The sequence below is a fragment of the Anser brachyrhynchus genome, assembly GCF_964034855.1.
Source record: "Anser brachyrhynchus genome assembly, chromosome: 9".
NCBI lineage: Eukaryota > Metazoa > Chordata > Aves > Anseriformes > Anatidae > Anser > Anser brachyrhynchus.
Window position 1 is genome coordinate 5,604,329 of NC_137703.1, and position 24,449 is coordinate 5,628,777.

The 24,449-nt window shown below is 45.5% G+C and overlaps 1 protein-coding gene across 1 annotated transcript in view; it reads left to right on the forward strand.

Moving 5' to 3' along the window:
* FNDC3B (fibronectin type III domain containing 3B) overlaps positions 1-24,449 on the forward strand; it is a 183,968-nt gene that overhangs the window by 25,567 nt on the left and 133,952 nt on the right. Inside the window, exons 2-3 of the mRNA XM_080605439.1 lie at positions 10,355-10,493; positions 16,364-16,439. Coding sequence (XP_080461565.1) covers positions 10,383-10,493; positions 16,364-16,439 — 187 coding nt within the window. The 5' untranslated portion in view covers positions 10,355-10,382. The remainder of the gene's footprint in view (positions 1-10,354; positions 10,494-16,363; positions 16,440-24,449) is intronic.

Genomic DNA, 24,449 nt, shown 5'->3' on the forward strand with positions numbered 1-24,449 from the left:
TTTTAGGATGTGAAAAATAATTATTCTAGCGTATGCGAATAATCTTTCAGGACTGCTGTCGCCTCCTCATGTTCTGCTCCCACTGGAAGCTCTGGTATCGGAGTCAGAGGTTGAGATATTAGGAAATTGTAATTAAGGGACTAGTTTGTGGCACGCTAAGGAGCACCTCCTCCGTACGGGGACAGTGGTGGCAGCAGCTCCCTGGCGCCCGGCCACGCGGCCGCCTTTCAGCCAGCGCCGTGGGGCTTGGCGCGGGCTGCAAGTGATGGTCACTTCCAGTTTCGTAACGAAAGCTGTCCGGCGCTGCGCCGTGCTCCTGTTATCAAGGAGCTGTGCTGATTTATTCCCGTCGAGAGCGACTTCCATTGCCCGGACGAAGCGGCCGCGGTGCTGCCTCCGGCTGTGCTGGCAAGGCTTCGCTCCTCCCGGCTGCGCTGCAAGCTCCGGGGCCCGGGTGAGGCAGGTAACAAAACCCCAGGGTTTGCCTGCTGAAAGCACGTCCCAGGTAACTGGAGCCTTACAGCTGCCCCGGTTGGCGTACTTGGGGAACGGAGATCCTGCGTTATCTGGCTTCTGCTGGCTCTTGGCATTTGATGTTGCAAACTCCGGTTCCTGCTGCGTGCTGCCTCGGGGTCCCAAACTCTCTTGATTAAAAGCTTCTTTGGCCGCCGGTTGTGCTTTGTCTTCTAGTGTTCGTTAGATGTGGATCAATGCTGTGTGACAGATTATTTCTCTGCCGAGTATAAACGAGCAGTGATTTCACTGAAGTCTGATGCTGCAGTCAAGTAGTACTGACTGGAGATAAGCAGACACCCTGCGTCTTCCACCTTAAAACAACCACAAACAAACAAACAAAACGCCTTAGCTTTTAAAAATTCAGTGTTTCCATTTATCATTCTTAGATAGCTTGTTATCTTTATTTCTGTGAAACAGTTCAGGAAAATAAAACATTCTTGCCCACTTTACATCCTATTCTGTGAAACTGAAGGATGGTGAAACAAAGCTGAAAATTAACTCTTTTTTTTCCCTGATATTGAAAATTTTAGGGAAGTGGGGTCTGGGTGGTGGTGGTTTTTTTGTTGGTTTTTTTTTGTTTGTTTTGTTTTTTGTTTTTTTTTTGTTACTTGTGCAGTCTGGCCATTTAGACCCTGCGAGCACGGTGCTCATAATGGGTTCAGCTTTCCCAATGCCTTAGAAACTTCTCCGGCAGCCGTCCAGGGGCGCTCCCTTGCAGCGCCCACTCCGAGTGAATGCCCGCCGTTGAATGGGCGGGCTGAATGGGAGAGCTGCTCCCGCTGGTTTCCCACAATAACACAATGAGCTACTTTGTCAGCCCGGAGTCAGGTTAGCGGCGAACGGCTACAACAAAAACGTTCGCAGTGCATAAAGGTGTGCTGAAACCTTGCTGGAAATGGAATTTGGTATGCTTGCTTTTCAAGTGCTGCAGATTGATATGATAGATGTTCTTTTTTTTTTTTTCTTCAAGGTTTAATTAGTGGTTTAAAAAAAAATACAACACAGCATTGATTTCGGTAGATTCTCCCCTGAACAGGAATTCTAGAAGAGATAACCGAGGTCTTTGTGATATTATTCCTCGGGCTTTACTTTGGGAGAGCAAAGTTGAAGGGGAGGGTGTTTATCACCAACCTGCTCGTGCTTATCGCCCCGTAACCGTGATTAATATTTTGGCTATTAAATGTAGAAGGAAAGCAAACAGATGAAGCAGGGACCTTATCTGTCTCACACCTTTGCTTAAGAACTTGGTGTAGGGTTTTTGTGTGTGTTCCTGGGCATGTGCACAGGATCAGAGCCCGGATCCCAGGGAGTTAAGGACTTCGGCATACCACTCCTAATACTTTTAAGAGTGCATGAAGATACACCCGAGTGCGACGTTTGTAGGATAGAGGCCCAAACTGTAGGCAGGTGTTGGCCTGGGTTTGAGGGATTTGTTCTTCCTCAAGTGAATAGTTGGAGTAACTTGGTGTTTACTTGAAACGCCGCTAAAAGGGGATGAACGGGTTTTATGGAATTGTGAATTTAATTTATGAATTGCTTTTGGTGGGGAAAAATGAGTTCCCATAGAGCGCAGGGAGCCTGAAAGGGGTTATCAGCAGGTGTGGGAGGGTTGGGGAGGACGAACTGGAGCTCGGCTTTTTGAATTTGTGAACATGTAACGTGTTCATTGGGAAAGACACGGCATTGCCTCTGGGGACCAGCTCCCTGTCCTTCCTGCCTGCTGGGAGGAAGGCGTCAGTGAAACAGAGAGGTGCTGCACCGTGCCCGACCTGTTGGATGTGGTTTGTGGTCTTCTAGGGCAGCCCCGGGATGCCGAGGGCCGTTGGTAGCGCATCCTACAGCCGCCGGCTGGGCGGCACGCAGAGCTGGGTGCTCGGGGGGCTGTGAAGGTGGACAAGCAGGAACAAACGAGTCTGCGGCGCTGGGAGGGCTCCTGCTCGTGGTAGGGCTCCTGCTCGTGGAATTGCATAAATCAACTTCCCTTTTAAAAAATATATATATATATATATATATATATATATATATATATATATATATATATGATGTTTGAAGTAGTTGCTATTCAAAGCAAATTGTGGCAGAGCAAATTTTGTAATGAGATGTGTTTAAATGTAAAGAAATCAAATTTGAAATGTAAAAATAATTTGTGGGGGAAGAAATTGGCCACTGTTGCGCAAGAAGCAAACCTCAGTTAACCAACTGCTGCCGTAAGGAGGCGGGATGAGGCACTGTGAGAGCGGGGTGTCTGAAACGCTCTGTTCTAGCAACTGGATCACTCGGTCCAGGCCAGGGGGTAGCCACCAATTTTTTTGTGTATTTGTGAGTCCCATGTAGCTGCTGTGATAGGAGGAAGATGAGGAAAGAAATGTGTGCAGCCTTTGAAGAAAGGAGGCAATAGAAATTGCAGCAGAAGCGACGGGCTGTTGACTTTTACGGTGGGGAAAAGGCACAGGAAAATTGCAAATGGTGAGAAAGAGTTGTATGTAAGTTTTCTTATTTGTAGGTATTTGTAGGTTGCTGCTATGTCAGCAGCACAGGCTGCAGCCCTCGTGTCTGTGTGCTTCAGAACTGCTTTTGAGCAGCAGGCTGGGTTGCTGCTATAATACTATGTGCAGAAGTGAGACTGCTGGGAAGTCACTGGAGTAGCTTTTGTGCTTGAGGTTTCTGCTCGGGTGTAGCTAATATAAGCTTAATAAAATCACTGGGTATCTATTTCAGTTTTGTTGTGCTTTATTCACTCAAATTCAGTTCCATTATCTGGCTACGAGCGCCTTCAGGGCGCGTTGGACTCCAGCCCCGTGCAGGCAGCGCAGGAGCCTGGGCCGGGTCCTTCGAGAAGTTTTCGTAAGATTCCCTGCTGGAAAACCAGGGGAAAGCTGGTTGTCCTCAGTAAAAGGCTCCTTTGTGCATCAGCTCCCTTGCTCGCTTTATTCTGCTATTTCATCAGAGCTATTACAAGTTGATGAGTTGTGCTTGCCCGACGCAATGAGATGCTCCCGCGTGATGCTGCCTGACCTCAGCTCAGTCCCAGCGCTCGCCCCGGTGTGCCTTTGAAGTCCTGATGCTCGTAGATGGCCGGCCTGGTCTCTGGGCCCTCTGTTCTTGGTGTGATTTTATTTTAGGCTGGCTGGCCCCTTGTTTCGGCCTGGTATTTGGTATGACAAAGCAGAACAAGCACGTAACTTACAGAGTGGCACAGATGCCATCGTGCACCCAGTTGTGCTTTTGGCCAGGTGGGTAAAAGCCATCTTGGTGTGAAATGCCCGTCTGTCACTTCGGAAGGACCGGCCTAGGTACAGGCAGGCAAATGCCTAATGTTTAAGGCCGTATTTCGTTATTCCAGTTCATCCCCCAGCTGAGGGAGGATCCGATCCATTTTTAGAGTTTGCCTGTTCCGAAATTACAAACGTACCCAACATGTGCGCTGCTGGTTGGATTGCAAAATGGATCTTCCTAAAATAGCGGAGTCTTGAAAAATGTGAGGTCAAATTATAGGCCCAAATAACTGCAAACCTCCGGAAGTTTCATCATGGCATTACATAGCATTATTAATCTCACCCTAGTTTGAGGAAAAACTCCATTAACGTCCCTCGATCTCCTATAAAGTCCAATACTTCTGATAATCCTGTCTTTAAAGGTGGAATTGAACATGAAATCGTATTGCTGTTTAAAATAAAAACAAACCAGAGGGGAAAACCCGCTGGTTAATTCCAGTGGTTAAGTTTTGGGAGGATGTTTATGCTTCCCAGCCTGCTGGAGGTAGGATGCAGCTGGTGGTAGCCGCGCTGGGAGCCAAGGGGCGCGGTGGGCAGGCGGCCGTCGCTCTGTGCCACCCAGCTCTGGAGGCAGGCGTTCTCTCTAATGTTTTCTCTGCTGTAATACATTCTTCAATTCGCATGTATGTCCTCCAAACTGTTACGAATAAGCCCGTCTGGCTGCTTTCAGATTAATCTACTGTGTTTGCAATTAAACGCAGAAAGAATGCTTTTACGTTTAAATGGTTCCTCAGACGGATGTGAGTTAACTAAACTAATGAACACACATCAGACAAGACAAATTCCAGACTGTTAGTGCCTTGACCAACCATCTGTGTGCATACCTCCAGGTACTGCTCATGTCTCAAGAGGCTTTTCTACATGAACAATTATTACCACTCCTTTCTGAATTCGAGTGGCAAGCCATGGCAAGAGCCTCTTGAAAGCAGCTATATTTACCGCAGCCCTTCCACCGCTTTTCAGTGCGAATATAATGGTGTTATGTGTGCTTTAATTAATCTGAAATTTCAACATGTGCTGCATGAAATACAACAATAGGAGGCCGGGGCTGTGTGTAAGCCCTTTCATCCCTCGCATGCAAGCCCCAGCGCTAATAATGGCACGCACACGAAGCGCTTCCCATTGGGAGCCTTCCGAGGGGGTCACCCCCTCATTTCAAATGCTGAGTGTCTGAGTATGTCCCTAAATAAACAAGTTTGTGGGTGTGTGTATACGTACTCTGTTTGGACATACGGGAACATACATGCAATTTTTTCCTTAGCTGTTTTTCTCCGGGGGAGGTGGTTCGAAGCCTCTCTGGAAGGAGCCCCGCTTCCTTCAGCTGTACCAGGGCCAGCAGCGCTGTGATTTGCCACGCCAGCCTTTGACGGGGATCTTCAGTTCCACAAACAGGCTTCTGGAAAATAGCAAATGGTTCCGTGAATGCTTCCTTTTTACGGAGGGATAATCTGTGCTGCAGGTAATGGCTGCTGCGAATGCCAAAGGATTTTCTTATTTTCGACATTTCACTTTCTTTCCTTGCATGGGCTCACCTCCAGAACTATTTGAGCCTCCCCAGTTTCCGGAGCCTGTCTGACATCGCAATGGGGCTAGGTGGGATTCCCTCTCACACCAGGCCACGACGCCACACGTTTTTTAATCATGGCAAAGCTGTCTTAAACAACTCCTTCTTGCTCTTACCTGGGCTACGACAACACAAGTATTTGGGGTTGATGCAGCGAAGCGGGCTGAGGAACCGGCGTTGTGCTCAGCCCAACTGTGCAAACGAAGGTGGAGGGCTGGGGCTGGCCGAGTGATGAGGGTGCAGATAAGACAGCAGGAATGCTTGCTTTCTGTGCTCATGCAAACGCCAGCTTCTGAACGTGCCTGTTGGAGAGTCCTGTGCGCCCCAGGGCAGGCGGGGGGGAAAAAACCAGGAAAAACAGCTGGTGCGGGCAGAAACAGTCACCTGTAAGGGACTGCTGGCCACGGGATCGGTTGTAGCATCCAGAGACTGGATTTTGACATCCCGTCGTCCTTGTCCTCATTGCTATGAGTTACCAAGGAAGTTGGTGCTATGTTGGGTTGCTTTTCATCAAGCGCTGTGCAAAAGGAGGTCACCGATCCCGTGAGAATGGGAGAAGAGGGCTTGGGAGAGGGGCTTGTATAAGAACACTTGCATGTGTGATATGTTTAGATTTATATTTGACACACACATATAACTAAATATATATTTATCTCTGTATCGTGGTGGAAAGGAGCTCACATTAGCCTACATAACGTGATGTTCTGAAACCAAACTTGTTTCTGACACTAGCCTCTGCTTCTCTCTCCAGCCTCAGCAGGGTGTGTTTTCTCAACTAATTATTCAAAACCGTAAAATTTGTTTCAAGAAAACTGTTCTGTGCTGGGTGATAGATTCTCTTATCTTCTGAAGCCGCTCTGTGTCTGAGTTGTTGTTGCAAGAAGTGCTTTGGGTTAACTTTCCTCGCTCAGGAAGGTGAAGAGGAGGGACCCGTGCATCGTGTATGCCGACACTCTGCCTTGAGAAGGGGAAGGTTTTCCTTTCTCATCGGCCTGAGTTGCCCGAAGTAAGCCCTGCGCCAGAGCAAATGTGTGCCTAGGACTGGCTTTTTGTTGCATGCTACCTACACTCAGATGGATACGTGGCTCTAGTAGGTATCGGAGAGGTGCCTGTCCTCTTTGTAGTATGACTTCTGTGATTTCGGGGAATTCTGATAAAAGGGAGGATGCTTGATTCAGTAGCTTGTGCTGGCCTGTACCATAAAAGAAATCTGGCCTTTACAGAAAGCAGTTTCAGGGCTCGATATTTAGAATTCCTCGTGCTTTTGCCAGGTTTTCTTGAATTAGTTTGCCTTAGCTGGAAGAGGTTCGTTGGCTTTGTAAAAGAGAAAAGGTGGAAAAAAAATCACCAGAAGAAAAATGTTCTTGACTTCTATCCCCATTAATTGCGCGGGCAAAACCTTCTAGGAAAAGTTGGTCTTGGTTATCTTCCTGCGGTTCAATCTGCTTTGGAATTTAAGGCTAATTCTGACGTACGCCGTGGGTCATATTAATTCGCCTTACATGGAAATTGGGTTCAGATAGTTACACTTTGTTCTGCTCTGTTTTTTCTAATTTTTTCTCTGTTGCCATGTGTAGCTAATTTATGTCTTACTAATTCACATATTGAATTAATTTAGCAAACAGTCATCTCGCTGATCAGCGGAGGACTGCAGCATTGAGTCAAAAAATCAGGTCTGCAGCGGTGACTTGCAGCAACCCAAAGGTTCGGAAGCTCAGTTTGGGGACAGAAACTGGAACCCGGGTGGTTGTTTCCACTTCCCCGCTCTAGCAGCGGTGCGGGCCGCGCTGTGATTCCCGTGTTCCTGGAGGGAGCAGACGGGGAAATGCAGCCTCTGGCCGAGCGCTGGCGTTTCTGAGCTCTGTCCCAGCCAAAGCTAGGGAATGTAGACGCACAGGAAATATCTTTTTTAAATTTAAATATAGTCAGCTTTCTAGACAAAACCCCAAATTTGAGTTAGTACCTGAAAAAAAAAAAAAAAAAAAGTTGTGGGTTAGGATTTGGCAGTTCATATTTTAACTAAGGAAGAGTTCTCATATCCTGAAATGCGACCTGGCCCTTTGAGCCCTTGTCTGGGGTTTTCTTCCAGTGATGTTCCTGAATTTACAGGAAAAAAAAAAAAAAAAGTGCCTGCGTTCAAACCTCTTCTTCTTTGTATGAATGAAGCTTGGTTACCTGAGCAGCTCCCGAGGCGGGGGGAACTCTGGTTTTCAGGAGGGGTGTGAATGCATGGTGAATAAACCTGCGTTAAGCAGAGTGTGTGAGAGAACGAGCTAAAAAACCATGGGAAGCGGCTCCCAAAGCTGTTGGCTTTGACATGAAGCCTGCCAGTCTGCCCCACGGTAGGCGTTTTAACCCCGTCTGATCTCACTCGGCATGGAGCACCTCTACGTGAAATACTGCTTACAAAAAACATAAAAATAAAATAAAAGCGAAGAAGCCTGCGGCCAGCTGTGTGTTGTAGCCAGCACTGTCGCTGGCGTTACTGCTGGCGGAGCTGTACCAGACCTGACAAATGAAGGAAGCCGTTCTTCGTTTGTCCTTTTCTCTTTTTTTCTCCCCCACCAAAGTGAGGCAAGTGTAGACATGGCTGTGGTGACAAACCATTAATAAAGCAAAAGGAATGCAGCTGTAAAACTTTAAATAATGACATATAGCAAATAGATGTCAACATATTGGTTGTTGTGCCTGGAATGGAAATATTACTCGGAAAATATGTAGCTTCCAGCTACAGTCTGGCTTTTTCTTTTTTTTCTTTAAGAAAATAGAAGTGGCGTGACGCTTACAGTCGTGGGGCTTTCGGGTGGATGTGTCATTTGCTTGGGGGCTGGGAATTGTTCGCCACATGCTTGGAATAGGAACTATTGAGCTTGCATTCTTTTAAAATCACATTACTTATTCATATATGAATATATCTCCATATAGTTGTGTGTGTGTATATATATATGTATATATATATATATATACACAAATTATATATATATAACCAATGCAGCTAAAGGTACAAGTAAGTACTGACTAAATGAATCTATTTCCACTGAAAGCAATGAGCTCATATTCTCACGGGTGTTCACCATTAGCCTTGTGCAGTGCTTTTCTTAACCCCAAGCATTTAAGAAACGATTCAGAAGCTCACATTCTCGTATTCATCATTAAAAACAAGCAAGTAAACAAACAACACAACCCCAAACCAAGCAGACAAAACCCCACACAACACGCTGCCCCTCTCCCTCACCTCCCCCCAGCAAACACCTGAAGAACCCCAAACCTATAATTTTTAGTTGTGAGCTTGAATCTTTCTCAACGTTAAAACCCGAGACCTTGAGGTAATGAAAACCAAAAGGTTTAGGAGGAAGCTCCAAATACTGCAAAGCTTAGGGATGGAAAATGTACCGGGCAGAGCGCCTGGGCTGCCGGGCAGGCTGCTGGAGCTGGGGCTGCCAGCCCTGGGCTGCTAAAGGCAGGGGGTGGTTGCCACCGAGATTCGAGTAGGATCGAGGTCTGATCCTGTCTGGGAGCACGTGGTGGCTGTCCTTGGGTCTGTGGTGGGAGGAATTGTTCAGGGCAGCGGTGCTGGGTGAGGTCCCAGCCGTGCCAGGCGTGGCGGGGGTGACTTAACGTGAGTAGGGCCGGGTGTCTGCGGGAGCTGCTTCCCAGGCCTTCTGAGAGGTCTGTCCTGTAATTACATCTCCAACAAAAGGAGACGTTGCATGTAAAGATGCATGAAAATAGCCTGCCTCTGTTTATACCTCGGGGCAGTGGCGATTAGCAACGCGGCGCTCTCACGCCAGTAAGCAAGTCGGAAGGAGCTGGGCAGGCTGTGCCAACCTTGGCGCTAGGGTAAATGAAGATTTAAAGTGGTTTTCAGGTGTGCGGATGCAGAAGCTGGGCTGAGCCTGCATGTTCTGAGAAACAAGCGTGCTGCTAGCCCCGGTACCGCGTGGGTGGAAAGGGGGCAGCCGTAGGGGCTGGAGGGTGTGGGTGGTGGGATGTCAGCTCCGCAACGCTCGCCTTGGGAGCGGGGTTTTGCCTGTTGCTCGTTGCCAGAAATTCCCCTCTTTATATCCTGGTGGTCCTGTCCTGGGAGGACTTTGGGAATCTCTGGTGAGAGAAAATAGGGAGGTTGTGTGACCACTGCGAGACCATCAGGCTGGCTTGTGTCGGTTTTGAATCGAAGACTACAGAAGCTGTGGGGTTAGGTCATCCATCTTATTCACTGAAGAGCTGGATTATTGCCCCATAAAACAGTATGATGGGGCATACTGTTAATGGGGAACTATTAACGTGGGATTAAGGCTTGTTTTTACAGAGTAATGGTTTTAGTGAAGTTTAAATAACACATCAGCGAGCTGTTAAGAGGGAAGGAGCGCTGAAAGCGGTTCCCTGCAGATCCAGAAGTGGGATCTTGCACTGTGCTCTGTTGCCCTCTGTAGAGGACAAGGTGCTCGGTGGGGCTGTGCTGCCCCTCCTGCTCCAGCAGAAACCCTTCTCCTTTGCATTGTGATTAAGTGAAAGTCTGATCCTTGTTTTACAGGTGTTGGTTCTCACTGTTACAGGGCCTAGAGAGAAAATAAAGCTGTTTGGCTTTGAACTGTGGGTATCGAGTGAAACGGATGGGTTTCAAACGAAACGCATCTTAACTGCGCAGGCACTGTGTCCTGCAGAGCTGGGGCAGCAAGCAGGACGCTGAGCAAATCGCCCTCCAAGCATCTCGGAACTTGCCTGTTTTCAGCTCGGAGGTGGGGGCTCAGGTTTGCAATCATGGGAAAGAGTGGGAAGTTTGTTCAAACTGGCTGGTTTGTTTTTGGAAGTTTTACACGGAAACTTGGCATAACCCGCGATCTTGATCTAACATTTTAAACCTGCTGATTTCTTCAGAGCCTCGTGTGTGCATCCTGTTACCAGAGGAGGTGTCCTGCTTAGGTTGCTGCCTTAACAGTGAAATCCACGAAAGCCCACGAGTGTTTTGCGGAGTCTCTAACTGGTGCTTCTCTTGCAGGAAGCCCGTCGAGGAAAATTCTCCATGAATGTACGTCACAATGATGATGACCGACCAAATCCCGCTGGAGCTGCCACCGTTGCTGAATGGGGAGGTAGCCATGATGCCTCACATCGTGAACGGCGATGGATCACAGCAGGTCAGTGCGCTCTGCAGAGGTTGTCTTTGTCTCCTTACAGCCTGGAGGTTCAAGCTGATGGTTGGTAAATTCCCAGGCTTGTCGTCTTCCTCTTTGTAGCACATCTGCCCGAGCAATTTTTCTGTATTATTCAATTTAGTTGCCTCCTCATTTGAGGCATTTCAGCAAAGTATTTTAAACGAGATAGAAATAAACTCTCCTTCATGAATCAGTATAAAACGTCATTTTGTTACCTCTCGTTCCCTTTATAGTTTGTTCTTCCTTCCAAACTTATTTTGAGCTATGCTAACCACAAAGGAAGAATGACTTCCCCTTTTCTTCTGTTTGCTTATCTGGATTTGCAAAACAAGGCAGAATTTTCATTGCTGTGATTTTTTAGAAGTTCATTTCTGCACGGTGTGCTGCATCTTGAGAAAAATGAAGCGAGCTTGTAATGGCTCTATTTGTCGAGTCCATTATTAATACGCTTAAGTGAAGGAATGGTTTTATTGCTATTGAGTACCATAATTACTCCTTAGATAGGCCCTTTCCTCCTTGCTGGAAACCATTTACCAGGGCGGACTGTCCAGTGGGTCCTTGTGCATTACAGAAAGAATAAATGGGGTCTGCTTTGAGCTGGGTTCTAAGTCAAACTCTGAATTTCCCCATCAGCGATGATTCAGCAGCCTCGCTTGGCAGAGACCTCCGTTGCCTTTAAACCAGCTTCTCATCCAGTGTTTTGGAGAAAAAAATCGCTGATGTAGTGCAATTGCACGAACTGTGCTGCACAATGTGAGTCAGCAGAATGCTTCTGGGTCCGGTTCCTCTTCTGCACATGTGTTTGTTGGGTGATGGTTGTAGACCTAAAGTGAGAATAGTTCCCATCTTATTTCTTTAAGTACTTGTAGGTGGAATACAAGTTTTCTGTCAAACTTTTTTTGTGATTGTAGCCTGGATATCCCCTCAAAAGTTGCACTGCTTAGCTGCCTTTGTTGTTTATCATTTTCACCCTGTTCCTGAAGCTTTAGGTCGTGTTTTCACTTTTAAAAATTGTAGTTCTAAAATTGAATGAAACTGGAAAAAATGCTTTGCTTGGTCTTTGCATAATGTAGCAGCAAATGGACTGCATCAATTGCTTTTAACATGATTTCAGATGTTGCATGTTTGTTGAAAGAGCTATCTTGGTTACTTGTAAGGCAGGAAGAGCCCTCAGATCCGTTCCATGCAAGTACAACTTCCTTAATAAAGATGCTTATGGTGCTCCATAAATAGGTGCAAATCTGACAGGGACATGTGCTTGCCCAGGGTGTAATTACAGCCTCTCTTAGAAGCTGTGGCAGAAAGCATCATAGCTCAGCTGGTGAGAGGCAAGGCACGCTGACTTTGAGACTGCAGCAGGGCCGATACACAGATCCGTACCTCCTCTCCGAACCTGACAGTGCATTTATTGTTCCTGGTGAGATGCTCTGGGTGCGCTCGCTGTTGCTCACCCGTGTGCTTTATTAGATAAGTGAGCCTCAGCCACGCCAGCACGGCCATTTGCAGAGCTGTGCTATAGCTGTGCTTAGGAGCTCTGAGCTTGAGAGAGATTTTTCTCAAAAGACCAGTCCCTGAATGTGTAGAAAAGAGCAGGCTGAGGCTGGTAAAATCCCTTAGCTGTTACCAGCAGCCAGGTGGAGAGTGCTGCAGGAGGGAGTTCTGCCAGTAATCACTGCTGGAGCGTAAGACAATTGTCCAGGAGCATTTAATTTATTTTTTTTTTATCTTCCTGGGGGTAAGTTGCACAGCTGTACAGGGCAGGGCTGAGACTGTCTTTGCCTGCTTGATGGTAATCCCTCTTCTCTACGCTACCCAAAATGGCATTTGTCACCCGCTTTTTTTTTTTCAAGTTTCCCATACTTAATTTCCACTTCTGCTGACTGTATTTAATGCTCTCATGTCCCTTCCAGAGCAGCTGCTGCCTCTTTCTGCTTCTAAGCCACTTGTCGCTCCCGTGGGCAGTCTGGGAGTTGCAATCCATCTTTTGGGCTGAGCAGCCCAGCCTGTAGGTTCCCCACTGCTTGCCCAAAAATGCTCAGGGCGTGAGGTCGAGGGCTGGAGAGCTGTGCCACAGCACGTCTATGCAAAATTCCCTGCCACTATTTTTTGGCCAGTTTTATTTTGACTTGGTTAGATTTATTTATTTTTTAATATAAAAGTGGATAACGGAAAATGGATAATAGGAAAACGGGTAATTAAGCCCAGAATGTTATCATCAAAGTACTGGTCTTTAAAAGTCACTGCTTGCTTGTTTGAGATATAGCACCTCGAGTGATTATCTTCCCCTCCCCCTGCAGTGAAATTGAAAGTATCTCTCCTACCTACTTGTGTGCGGCTGAGGAGTGCGTTCCCGAAAAGAATCTCCCGGGCAGAGCAGTTTGAATTCTTTGGTCCTTCCTGGGAACTGGTATTTCACTGGGAGCTGGGACGTGGGATGCTAAAGCAGAATAGAGAATGAGCCCAAGTGATTATTCTGGTTTGCTTTTTTTCCCCCCAAAGATGCAATGTGTTCCTAAGTTTTTGCACTGCATGAAGTGTAAATACAGTACATTTTAATAGTTCATAACACGTTTGCTTAGAGCCTGTGGCTGGGTGCCAGATAAAGCCTGCGATGCCACCTCCCCCAGCTGTGCGGAGCTTGGTGAACCTGAGCAGAGAAGGGAAGGTTTGCTTCTCTGGAAATTGTTTAAGGCAGATGTTTTCCTATGCTAAAGCAGCGCAAGTGGCTGTTTGACCTGAACAAGGAAAAGGTGCTCTTACAAGTGGTACTATTTTAAATTGATCATTGGGTTGTGTTTCACTGAGTGGATGCAAATGAATGTCTCCTGCTTGCTCCTGTTCGTGGGCGATCTGCAGCCAAACATGCAGAAGGCGATGCCTTGTTTTAATGGTGAATTTCCTTGTGCGTGATTAAAAAAGACTTGTGTAAGTTAACAGGAGCTCTGTGAGAGGGGTGCAGGGCCATGGACCTGATCAGGTAGCATCTTCTATCTTTGTGTGCGACCGTTCACCCGCTGTGTCCCCAGCTTTACATTCCTGAGCTTTAAACCCGTGCTGGATGCAGGTGGCAGGTCCCTGCGCCTCTTCCCCCGTCCCATAACGTGGGAATTGGTGGCGGGAGCGAGGGTGATGCGGGTGACACAGGCTGGGCTTGAACTGAGAACTTAGTCTGGACACAGCAATGACTCCCAAACTGGGCACGTGTGTCAGTATAAATATTTGTGCTAGCTGTGCAGCTTCACACCGTCAATCAGTGTTAACAAATGTGGCTGCTTACACAAAACAAGTGGCGTTCTCAAATGCAAAATGCACGGAAGCGTTAACGCAGGTAGCAAGCTCTCTATGGCGATGCAACAGCCAAGGCTGGGCTTCCACGTGGGGTGGATGTACCAAACGTCTGAGTACTTTGGAGGGAAAAGAGAGAGCCTTCGGGACCGTGGAGCTGGGACTCACTGACCCATCCTGAGCCGCAGGGAGCAGCCGGCAGCACCAGGAAGGGGCTGGGAAACCTCGGGGTGCTGGGTGCTGGAAGGGACACGGGGCAATTAAAGATCCTGCGTCTTTTCACTGAAATAAAGACGTAATCCTTAGACTTTTTTTTTTTTTATTACTTTCCTTAGATTTTAATTAAAAGTTTCAGAAACAAGGCATGCTCTTAAAGACCCTCGTGTGGAGGAGGAACTGGGGTAGAAAAGCTGTGTACTATCATGCAGAATATTGCTTGGTGTTGCAGGGGAAAAAGTAACTCTCTGGGTGAGTTCATTTCCCACCAGGGCACCCTTGGTGCATGCACACAACAGAAGTCACGGCGTGCTCTGGGGCTGCAGAACCAAGCCCCGTGTGCAGGGAGCCTGGTCCTGCTCTGTGTGCAACCGGGTTGGAAACGGGGCTCCCCACTCCTTGGGGCGGGTTTGATGCCTGGGTGGTGTTTTATGAAGGGAAAGGATCAAGGTTTGCAGACTTCAGATGTCGCTCTAGTTAGGGTGTGAGTGTGAGGAGCTGGGCTAAGTGCTTCTGAAAGCGTGGTGGTGTGCTGGAGTCTCCCTGTCTGCCAGGGTCTGTAATAAGGGGCCGGCTTTAGAGCTGCTAACACATAATGCCAATGAGCTAAATAAATATTTTTACGATTCTCTGCCTCTGTGTTCAGGTTGCTTTTTAACTATTTTTTTAAGCTGAGCGGCACTGGCCTGCTGTGCCCTTCTTGTGAGCAGATGCCGGTGTGCTGTCATGGACGATCCACGGCTGCTCGCAGCAGCAGAAGCCTTCGGTGCTGTCACTTAGATGCCGATTGTTGGGAGATCGGGGCTGGGATGGCTTCGTGCCTCTTATCTGCTCTGAACCATTCATTGTGGTCTGGCTGCTGGATCGGATCCACACCGATCAGCCTTCTGAGAAATTATTGTTTCAGACAAAATAATGGCTTTCGTATGTCGCTCCTCTGATTTCCAGCTTTGTGCTTTAAAAATGTTACTGCAGTAATGGGTTTCTGTAGGATTACTGTAATTCAGAAGGTCACGCAGGCAATAATTACCCTATGCATTTAGTATAAGGGCTTCAGAAACACAACGCTAATTCACGTTCTGTCATCCCAGATTGAATGATTAGATTCTGCATGCAGGTGTCCCAGCATATAAAGACTAGACCTAAATTTTGAGAGAGAAGTAGGTCTACAAAAAGATGTAGATCTATATTTTCAACGTGTACCAAGACTAATTCAGATACTGAATAATTTTCCAGCAATGCAAAGCTAACAGGAGTATGTTTAAAATTTTTGAATAAGTTTCACAACCAGCAAGAGCACGGGAAAAATGATCACTTGCCCCCAGTGAAACTCTTCATTAAGGAAATGAGTCTAAACAGTAAATTTCCAGACCGCTCCCCCTCCTGGCTTTGGACACCTGAAAATTAATACAGAGGAGTGCAGCTTGCGCTGAGCTTTGCATGGTGCTTGGTAAGTGGAGCCCAGAAGCCCTCCTGCTCTGTGCCTGCTGGGTCCCCCGCGTTGCTTTGGTGCCCACGGGGCCGTCAGGATCAGGACCCAGTTAGCTGTGGGTTGAAATGGAGACAGGCAGCCTCACCTTGTCCTCAGGATGCTGTTCTGTACAAGGTCTTGGGGTATAAACGTGCTTTTGCAGTCTCACAGTAGCTTGTGCTGATCTCACCCCCTGCAAATTAAGAGTAAGACAAGTAAATGCAAAATGATTTCTTGAAACCCATTTTACTTGCACGGAGGGTGTGGGGGATGTGTTTTGACACTTCGTGGTCTTGTACCATTGCTATCTGCAGAATTGAGCAATGGGAGACAAGGCGTGATATGTTGATTTTATTATTATATTGTGTGTTACACAGTTTATTAGTTTTGTGTGCAATGTTGAACTGCGTGTCTATGGATTTTGCCTAATTAAGATTTGTTATGTGTGGGACTGAAGGATAAAATTAAAAAAAAATGCAGTGGATCAATTCCCATTGTACTGCCAGGGACTTGTGTTGCTGTGAACTTGATACCATGGCATGGCCTGATCGTTCCTGCTGCAGTCTGCTCTACAGTCTCGTGTCTAAAGATTTATGTCCGTCACTACCAGCGCTTAGCCAGGTTAAACGTGCCGTCAGGGGTTTGGTGGTGTAACATGAAGCTGTAATTGTCACCTCTGCACAACTAATCTTTACTTCAGCTCCTAAAATTTAAACGAGTAGGCAAGTTTTAAATCTCCACTGGTTCCTGGACCCTGCTGGTACCCAAGGATGTAGTTAGTTGGGTCTGTTCCTCTCCCCACCCTCCCATGTGGCTTCTGAAGTACTGGTAACACCACCCGGGTTGAAATAGTGAAACAAATGTGTTCTTCTTTTGGCAGGTCTTTTTGGTTCAAGTTAATCCAGGTGAAACCTTTACAATAAGGGCTGAAGATGGAACCCTGCAGTGCATTCAAGGTAAGAATGGAACATCTGATGAACATTTGTTTGTGTTGTGGAAAAACTTGTGTTCTGATCTCTACAAAAAATGTGACATGCAGTTCTGAAAACGCAACGAAGCACTTAAGAGTGAAAATTTGCAGCCATGACTACCATATATGTTACAGGATTTCAGTGTCTTAGAAACAAGTCATGAATTTCTTGCAAGTTCAGGAGATTTCTCTTCTTTAGTTCATTCATCAGCATTTTCATAAATATGTATATTTCCTTATAACCAAATGGTAAATACAAACAGTTATCGAGTTAAATTTAAAGCTAGGAACAATTAAATGCATATCTACAAACATACAAAAGCAATTTTGTTCTCACACAGGCATCAGGAGTGACAGAAAGTGAACAGAGAAGTGCAGGCATGGTAGAGTGCTTGGAGGAGTCACTTGGCTTTGAGCAGAATTTTTAATTGGGTCTTTAAAACCAGAGCTGGTTAATTATGTGGTATTGAATAAAAACATTTAAGCAGTCTTTTGATTGCTGTTTTTTCTTCTCTGTAAGGTTGTGTAAATATGATAAATTGTGTTTCTCCCCTTTATAAGAGGGACCACACAAGATCTTTTAACAGGTCTGAAGGGAGAATTGACAAAAGACCTTTCAGATTGTGTATTAAGTACCATGAAAAAGAGGTTTCTAGCTAGTGGCAAATACAGCTTTGAAGAAAATCATATAATTGCTTAGGTATAATGCTGTCTACAGTAAATGCAAGCGGGTTAAATCAATGTTTAAAGAGAATAGACTTTGCATACTGTTTTCAGTGTTCCTTTTTTTTGAGCTTATAGCACTATCTTTTATTTTGAGAAGGGTGGTGTTGCCTTCCCTGTCCTTTCCAGCTCTTAGGTCATTAAGCACCAACCTCACTGGGCTACTCATTCAAAAACACTTCTTAAAAAAATAACGGTACTGGGTGAGAAAGAGTCAATCTAATGATAATTGTCTAGCTAGCAAATTACCCCTGTATTTTGACTGCGGAATTCAAACCCGCACAAGACAGACTGTTTCTTGGACTGCATTGAGTCCTGAAGTCCTGCTGCTCAAGGGTAATTATGCTTTTTATTAAAATTTAGATTAGAAGGGGCCTCTGGAGGTCACCTTATCCAACCATCTGCTTTTAAAGCAGGGATGGCATCAGAGTTGGACCAGTGGTGTCCTCTGTGTGTGTTTGAACCTCACGTGGCACGCTCTTGAGTCTCTGGAGGAACATCTCTGTGACCGCCTCCCTCGCATCTCTCGTTGCCAGCGGTTGGTGGGACCCTCAGGAAGGGATGCCTCCACGTCTGTGTGGCACTGTGTGGAATGACAGCCTGTGTCTAAAAGCTGGCTTGCATTTCTGCAAAGGTTAACCTAACGCTGTGGCCTGAAAGGCTGGGGAGACAATCCTACTAAAATCATAACTACGAAGAACATCCTCCCTGTGTTTTGGGAGTATCTCAGTTTTAAAAATGTCAAAATAAATATGAACATGATTTTATTTGTTGGTTTTCTAAATACTTAAACCAAAACCAAACAAAACCAGCAACAACAAACAAACAGCCATGGATCGACATCATCAGGAAATGTTTTTTGGGATAAGGTCACCCAAGTGAACAGGATATGTGTGCCCATGAGCTGTCTGGATGTACCTAAGAGCTGGATATTTCTGTTACGTGAAATTTCATCCCCATGGAAATAAGGAATTAATAGTTGCTTGAGATAGATATTACAGAAGCTCCTCTGAACACCATCCAGGATTATTCAGCCTAGATGAGCAATAATAGCAGCAATTTAAAACTACTTGTTGAGATTTATAGCCGACATGCTGTGTGGTAAGAAATTGGTCCTCATGGCAATTAACAGAGTAATAAAGTCAGGTACTTTTATTTGAAATGAATGCTTTTATATTGGCTAGTACATTATTCTTTTTCCATTAGAAATATAATTATGACAACATTTATGTATATTTTTTCATGTTTGAAGTCTTGTTCAGGCAGCATATTTAAATGAATGCAACTTGAAACCTCTCTATTCCGTATTTCCTGTAATTTAACATATTTGTGCCAGCAGGGCTTGTTTGGTGCTCATCAGCAGTCTTTGATAAAAGTCATTTAGAATTCATGGTGTAAGATTGTCTCCTGGTTTTTGGCAGAGCTGTCATATTGATTGCAAAGCCACAGGTTTATTTGTATGCGCTGTTAAATTCTTGCTGAAAATTCCGATACTCTTCAGGCTGGAGTTTTGTGAACTCTTTACATTGCTGAACTAAGTATGTGCTTCAAACGTGGAGTGTGATCTGGCTGTATGTGATGCAGTCAGATAAAATAACCCCCCCCAAACCCTGAGAAACGAGGTATTTGTGTGCTTCAGAAGCCAGCCGTGGTGCTGGGAGCGGGGCAGGATGGCCCCTTTGTGCCGTGCTGCGCTCCGTGGGTGCTGCCCGTGCCTGCAGCTGCTGAACCCTGGGGGAAGTCTTCACTCAAACGGAGCTCTCAGCACCAAACCTCAGCTAAAATCAAGTATGGTTACCTTTTGGTTGGATCTGACTTGTTTGGGAAGTCCTGTTTTCCCTCGTGTCTGACTGAAGACTGGTACAATGTCCTAACATCTCTGCTAGGAACTTCCATTGCTGCATGAGAACAGCGTTACATGCTACATTACTTAAAAACACAGCAGAGGTTGGGCGTAGCTTGGGGCAGTGGAGTTTTACCCTAGCATCCTGGAGTGCTTTTGCCCTGGAAGGCAGCAAGGCCAAGTTGTCACGTGCAGCGTGCAGTGGGATGAATAATATGCACAAAATGAGTATTCTGGCACAACTTGAATTTGCTTGTCAAGCACATGTTGAAAATGCACGTCCAGAGACCTTGATGGAGACTGAATAACACTTCTATCTATTGATTGCACAGAATTGCTCAATTATTGCTAAATGTATTTTTTGTTGCCATCAATCTAAATGATAGTCAAGCTGGGTATTATTTTCTACCCCGAGCAAAGCAGACAAAGTTTGCTGTTCTGTAATTTTCTGTACGTATGCGTGGCATGTGAAAAGCCTGTGACAAAGAGGAAAGGCTAGAACATGTAGCAAAATAGCACCTGGCATGATTAATGTATATAATTCCTGGGTGTGTTATATCTAGCCCGTGCTGTTGGAAATATGTGCTTGAAACTTATCTGCAGCCTGTGATTGTTCAATATCACAGCCTAGACTTGGAATACTGAAGCTCAAAAATTACAAAAAAAACAGTGAAAGGAAATTGTGCTTCGATCCTAGCATCTCATGGGCCAACAAGAGTCTGCATTAAATGGGGTTTTGTGTTGTGATGTTGTCAGGACCAAGGTGTAAATTTGCTATGGAGAGGAAGGGTTGTAGCTATGGTTAAGCATGAGTCAATGACGCCTTTGGGTGGCGTGTGGAGTGGTTGCATTGTGTAATGAAAAAGGGATAATAAGCACACACAGTTTACTAATATTGATGTTTGTTTCAACTGATATTTCAAGCGTTTTGCTGAACGTGAAGCACTCTAGGGCCTTTCTTTGTTCTTATCTTGTAAAACCAAGAACGCATGAATTTCGGTGCTGCTTTTTCCGCTTTTAGAGCTAAGCTTTTTTGCTTAGCTCTAAAAACAAGCAGCTCAAGAGGCAGGCAAGAAGTATGCTAAAAATCTAGCAGTGGTTTCTCAAATGAAAGATTTTCTGGAATTATTATTCCTTTAATTTGTGTGGGTGGGTTTCTTCAAATAAATGATGAAAATTGATACTAGCTCAGAATTGTGTTTTTTAAACAAGTTTTTAACAAAAAGGATTTTCACCAGCAGATCTGGTGAAAATGTGAAGGAATAGAGAGTATTAAAGACTGGAGGAGCGTAGATTTCTGTAGGAGGAATGTGTATGTAAGAGAAAAAAGGCTGTTAGTGTCCAGTTTAGTCTAAGCAAACCAAAAAAAGTCCTTTATTTTTCCCTTTAGTATGAGATTGGAAATAAGGAAGTGACTCAGTTTCTTGGAGGAAAGGAAAAAGTTGAAAATAGATGGGACATCATGTAAGCAAATGACTGATAGTTGCTGGGTGGAGGCAGGGGAGGCCGAGATTAGAGCAGGGAAGGGAATACCCGAGGGAGCTGGAGGAGGATGGAGGGCCAAAGATGGGGAGGAAAGAAGCCTGAGGAGGTGGAACACAAAATAGAGCTTCAGACAGCTGGCTTTTTCAAATCCTGCAAACTTGGAGTAAGCTACGAGAATCGATCCACCTGTTGCATCAGCTGCTGAAAGCATTGCCCTTGCTCTGCAGGCGCAGAGGCAGCTGGTGAATCAGCGCACCTCTCGTACTTCCAGTCTGAGCCGAAATAGCAGCAGCACCTGAGGTCGTGTCGCTTTGGGAGGCTTCCAGAAGGCTGGAAGGGCGCTTGTGGTGGGAGCACAGCTGTGCTGGGAGAGCCGTGCCGGTTACCTGGCTCGGGCAGGACAGGGGCTGGTTTTGGAAGGGGGAAGAAGTAAAAGGTTCGTCTGAAGTTCTGGCTGGCAGGTTGTTCGGTTGTTGTCGCCTTCTGTTTTCTTCTTTCTTGCAGTATCTGCAGGGTTCTGAGAAGTTGGTCCTGGGTAAAACTTTAAGAAATTGTTACAAGTGTTTTCAGAGTAAGCTGCATTAATTAACACAGAATTCTGCAAAGCAGGAAGAAACGATGTCTGTCTTTTACACGGAGGGCCCTTTTCACCCTGATATCTTTTAAAGCACAGTTCTTACTATGCATTTACATCGTCTCACTTGATTTGTGGTACTTGGCGTTTAGATTTTATATTTGATGGAAAAGTCAGGCCTCCAGTACTCATTGGCCTTCTTAGCATGCCAACACATTTAAATAAGTTTTTGATTTATTAACGTACTTTCCATCAATGGACAAAAGAGGTCTTATCTGCACAAGTCTCTTCCAGAAAAAAACTATTGTGGAGAGCTAGAATTTGGAAGAATCATGTGGTGCTGTTTTTTAATTCCTCTCTAAGCAATCTTTGCTGGATTTAGTAAAAAAATTTCTTCTATCCCCAGAGCCAGCACCATCCTTCGGAGGTACTGCGTCCCACCTGCTAGCTCCGGTGTGCAGCACTGCCGTGCCCGGGCTGTGGTTCAGTCCTGGCCCTTCTGCCGGGATGCTCTCCACGTAGTTTTTCCAAGCCCTAGCTATAAATCACCAGTTCTTATATCTAGCTGTGTAATTGTAACAGGCATTGTTAGCGTAGTTTTTTTTGCCTGTTTTCTCACTGGGGCCCCGTTATGAACCAGATAATAGTTGTGGTGGAGCCTTTTACCCTCTCTGTTCCTGGTACTTATTCTGTTGTTTTTCAGATATGGACATTTTGGCCTTTTAGCGTTTGGTCACCTTGGGATAGTGAGGTTCTGCTTGTGTCGTTTCCATAACTTGTGTTGAAATCTGTGAGAAGAGAGAGGAAGGAGATGCTAACTTGATCAGAATGGGTTTTTTCCTTGTTGTCAGTGAGCTTGCAGTACCAATCTCCTTTCATCTCATAGGTTTTGTTTTTAGCACACCAGAATAAAGCATAGGAAACTGTGTAAGAAGCCAAAAGTAAACAATAGGATGCTTTGTTTACTGTGAGCATAATCTTAGCTTCTCCCCTTTACATCTGACAATGCTAAGAATAATCATAGGGGGTTTCTTTGGATGTGTGTGGAATAAATCTCGAGTAAGATGCACCTGCAGTAGGTATGGTGTATGGAACGTCCAGTCCCTTAAAAATCCCTTTTAATGCAGCATGGTGAATCAATAGCTGTTGCTTAATGTAATTCCCTGATACAAGACAAAAATAAAAAAGAAACTTGAACACACAACTGAATTTCGAGTTGGTTAATCCTTTCCTCGTTATAGTGTGAATGTTCTAGGAGGAGCGAAAGGGGAGCAGCGCTGCGTGTGACACGTGGAGGAACGTGGGGTCTCGGAGCATCTCGGAGGAGCCCGGCAGTGACCCGCACAGGCGCGCTGGGAGGGAGAGCCTTTCCCCAGCCGCTGCGGCTGCGGGCTGCCTGCTGCAGACAGCCGGGATGTGACCTGGCACCAGCGCACGTCCTGCTGACGTGGCCTCCGCGGGAGCGCGAGCGGGGCGGCTGGGAGCCGAGGGGCGGCGGGAGAAGGGCCGGCAGGCTCCAACTCTGCGAGCGTACAAATACAGAAAAGCACGGCGTCCTGCTTCACAGCAGAGTAACACGTGGGCAAGCAGAGTTCACGCAGAAAGTTTGTCCCTTGGTAAAGTGAGAGAAAGCGTGGCTCTTTTTTGTTTTTCACTTCCTAGGAATCTACTGCTGGGAAATGCATTTATCTATAAAATGAGGACAGCAGACTTTAAAGACAAATGCTGGAGCATGTGGCCCAATGGGCTATGATTTCAAGCTTTATTGGTTTTGTAAATGTGTAGGCCTTGTCTTTGAGGTTTGTGTTTTCTTTGTTTTACGTGTATATACCTACACCCAAGAGGATCAGCAGGCGTGATACGTTTCAACTAGTTTGAGGGGATGCTTTTAAAGGCAGTGTGTCATAGCAGCATGCTGTAATTTTTTAACTGTCTCCCAATATCTGTGGATTTCTCCCCAAAACATAGAGAATCTGTGTGTCTGTCTCAGTAAAAAACAAACCCAGCTCTGCAGGAATGCTTGAATTGTCTGTGTAGGTCCTGCTCAAATGAAAATAGTCCTTCAGCTGTAGAACCAGTACATTCCAATCAGTGGTGTCAGTCTGTTAAAATCCAAGATCCACATTCTTTACCCAGTCTACTCGGCCTGCAGACATTGCAAACACATTAGTCAGTGCTTTCAGTCTTTTTAAAGTGCATTAGTGCAGCTACAGTTCTAAGTTAGTAAAGCAATTATAAGCAGCCTCCTTAATCTGAAGCAGTTATATTTCTTGGCCAGAAGAGTCGAGAAATAATTCTATCAGCCTTATTAAATTCCATTGCTACTCTTCACAGGCAAATGTTTGGTGTCCTATCCTTTTTATTCGTTGGCCTTTTGATTTTGGTTCATGTTTGTTTCATATACGCAATGAAAAATTCTTCATGGTACAACACAATTTGCAGAGTTAGCTAAAGAGCAGAGTTTATTTGATAAAAGCCAGCGTGAGCTGTTATAACCAGAAAGAGCTATTTGTATAATTTTGTCAGAAAAGTCTCTTGGAGAGGGAAAAAAAAAAAAAAGAGGAAGGGAACTGAACACGGAGAAGGTGGACAAATGCACAGGTTTCTGGCTTCACTATAGATGTCTTAAATACAAGATCTGGTAAGTCCTCGTGCATTTGGTGTGACGCTGTGACACTCCTCTCAACAGGCTGCGAGGAGAATGCTGGTAACTGAAGCCCTGCCTGCTCTTGCCAAAACCAGAAGTAGCTGTTGTGGCAGCTGGCATTAACCTTGATTTAAAGGGAATCCATCATCCAAGTACAAGGAGGCATTAACCCTCCGTGTCAGCTCTGCCATGGGCTCATCCTACAAAGCTTGTGCATTGCACTGCTGGCTGTCACCCTGAATAGACCTTGCATCCTCAAATCACTTTGAGGAAGACCTCGGGATTTGTTGTTTTTAACCTATTCTTCGGTTCAGACTTTCTGGTGGAGAAGACATCACCTCTGTTCTGTCAGCATTTACCTTGGATTCTGCTCACTTCTAAGGACTCTCAGAGTATATTTGGCAAATGAGATCTTTAATCACAACTGTTTGAGGCTGGAAAACCATTTGCTAGAAGCAAAGCAGTGCTGCTCCTGGCTCTATGATATGCTTTCTGTATTTTAGAGTGTCAAGAACTATTTCTTGCAGGAAAGAAATTTTATGTTCTCTGCAAAGAGAGTTTGCCAGTTTTATAGCTTTTATTAATTTCATGTGATGCATTGTGACTGTCTGAAATTGGCATAGCGGATATTTTTGATATTTATAAAATGGCTAAGGCAGTCATTTCCTTCCATGTAGTCAGACTGTTAACCCAGGAAGACAGACATTTAGCAGCAGACTTTAAA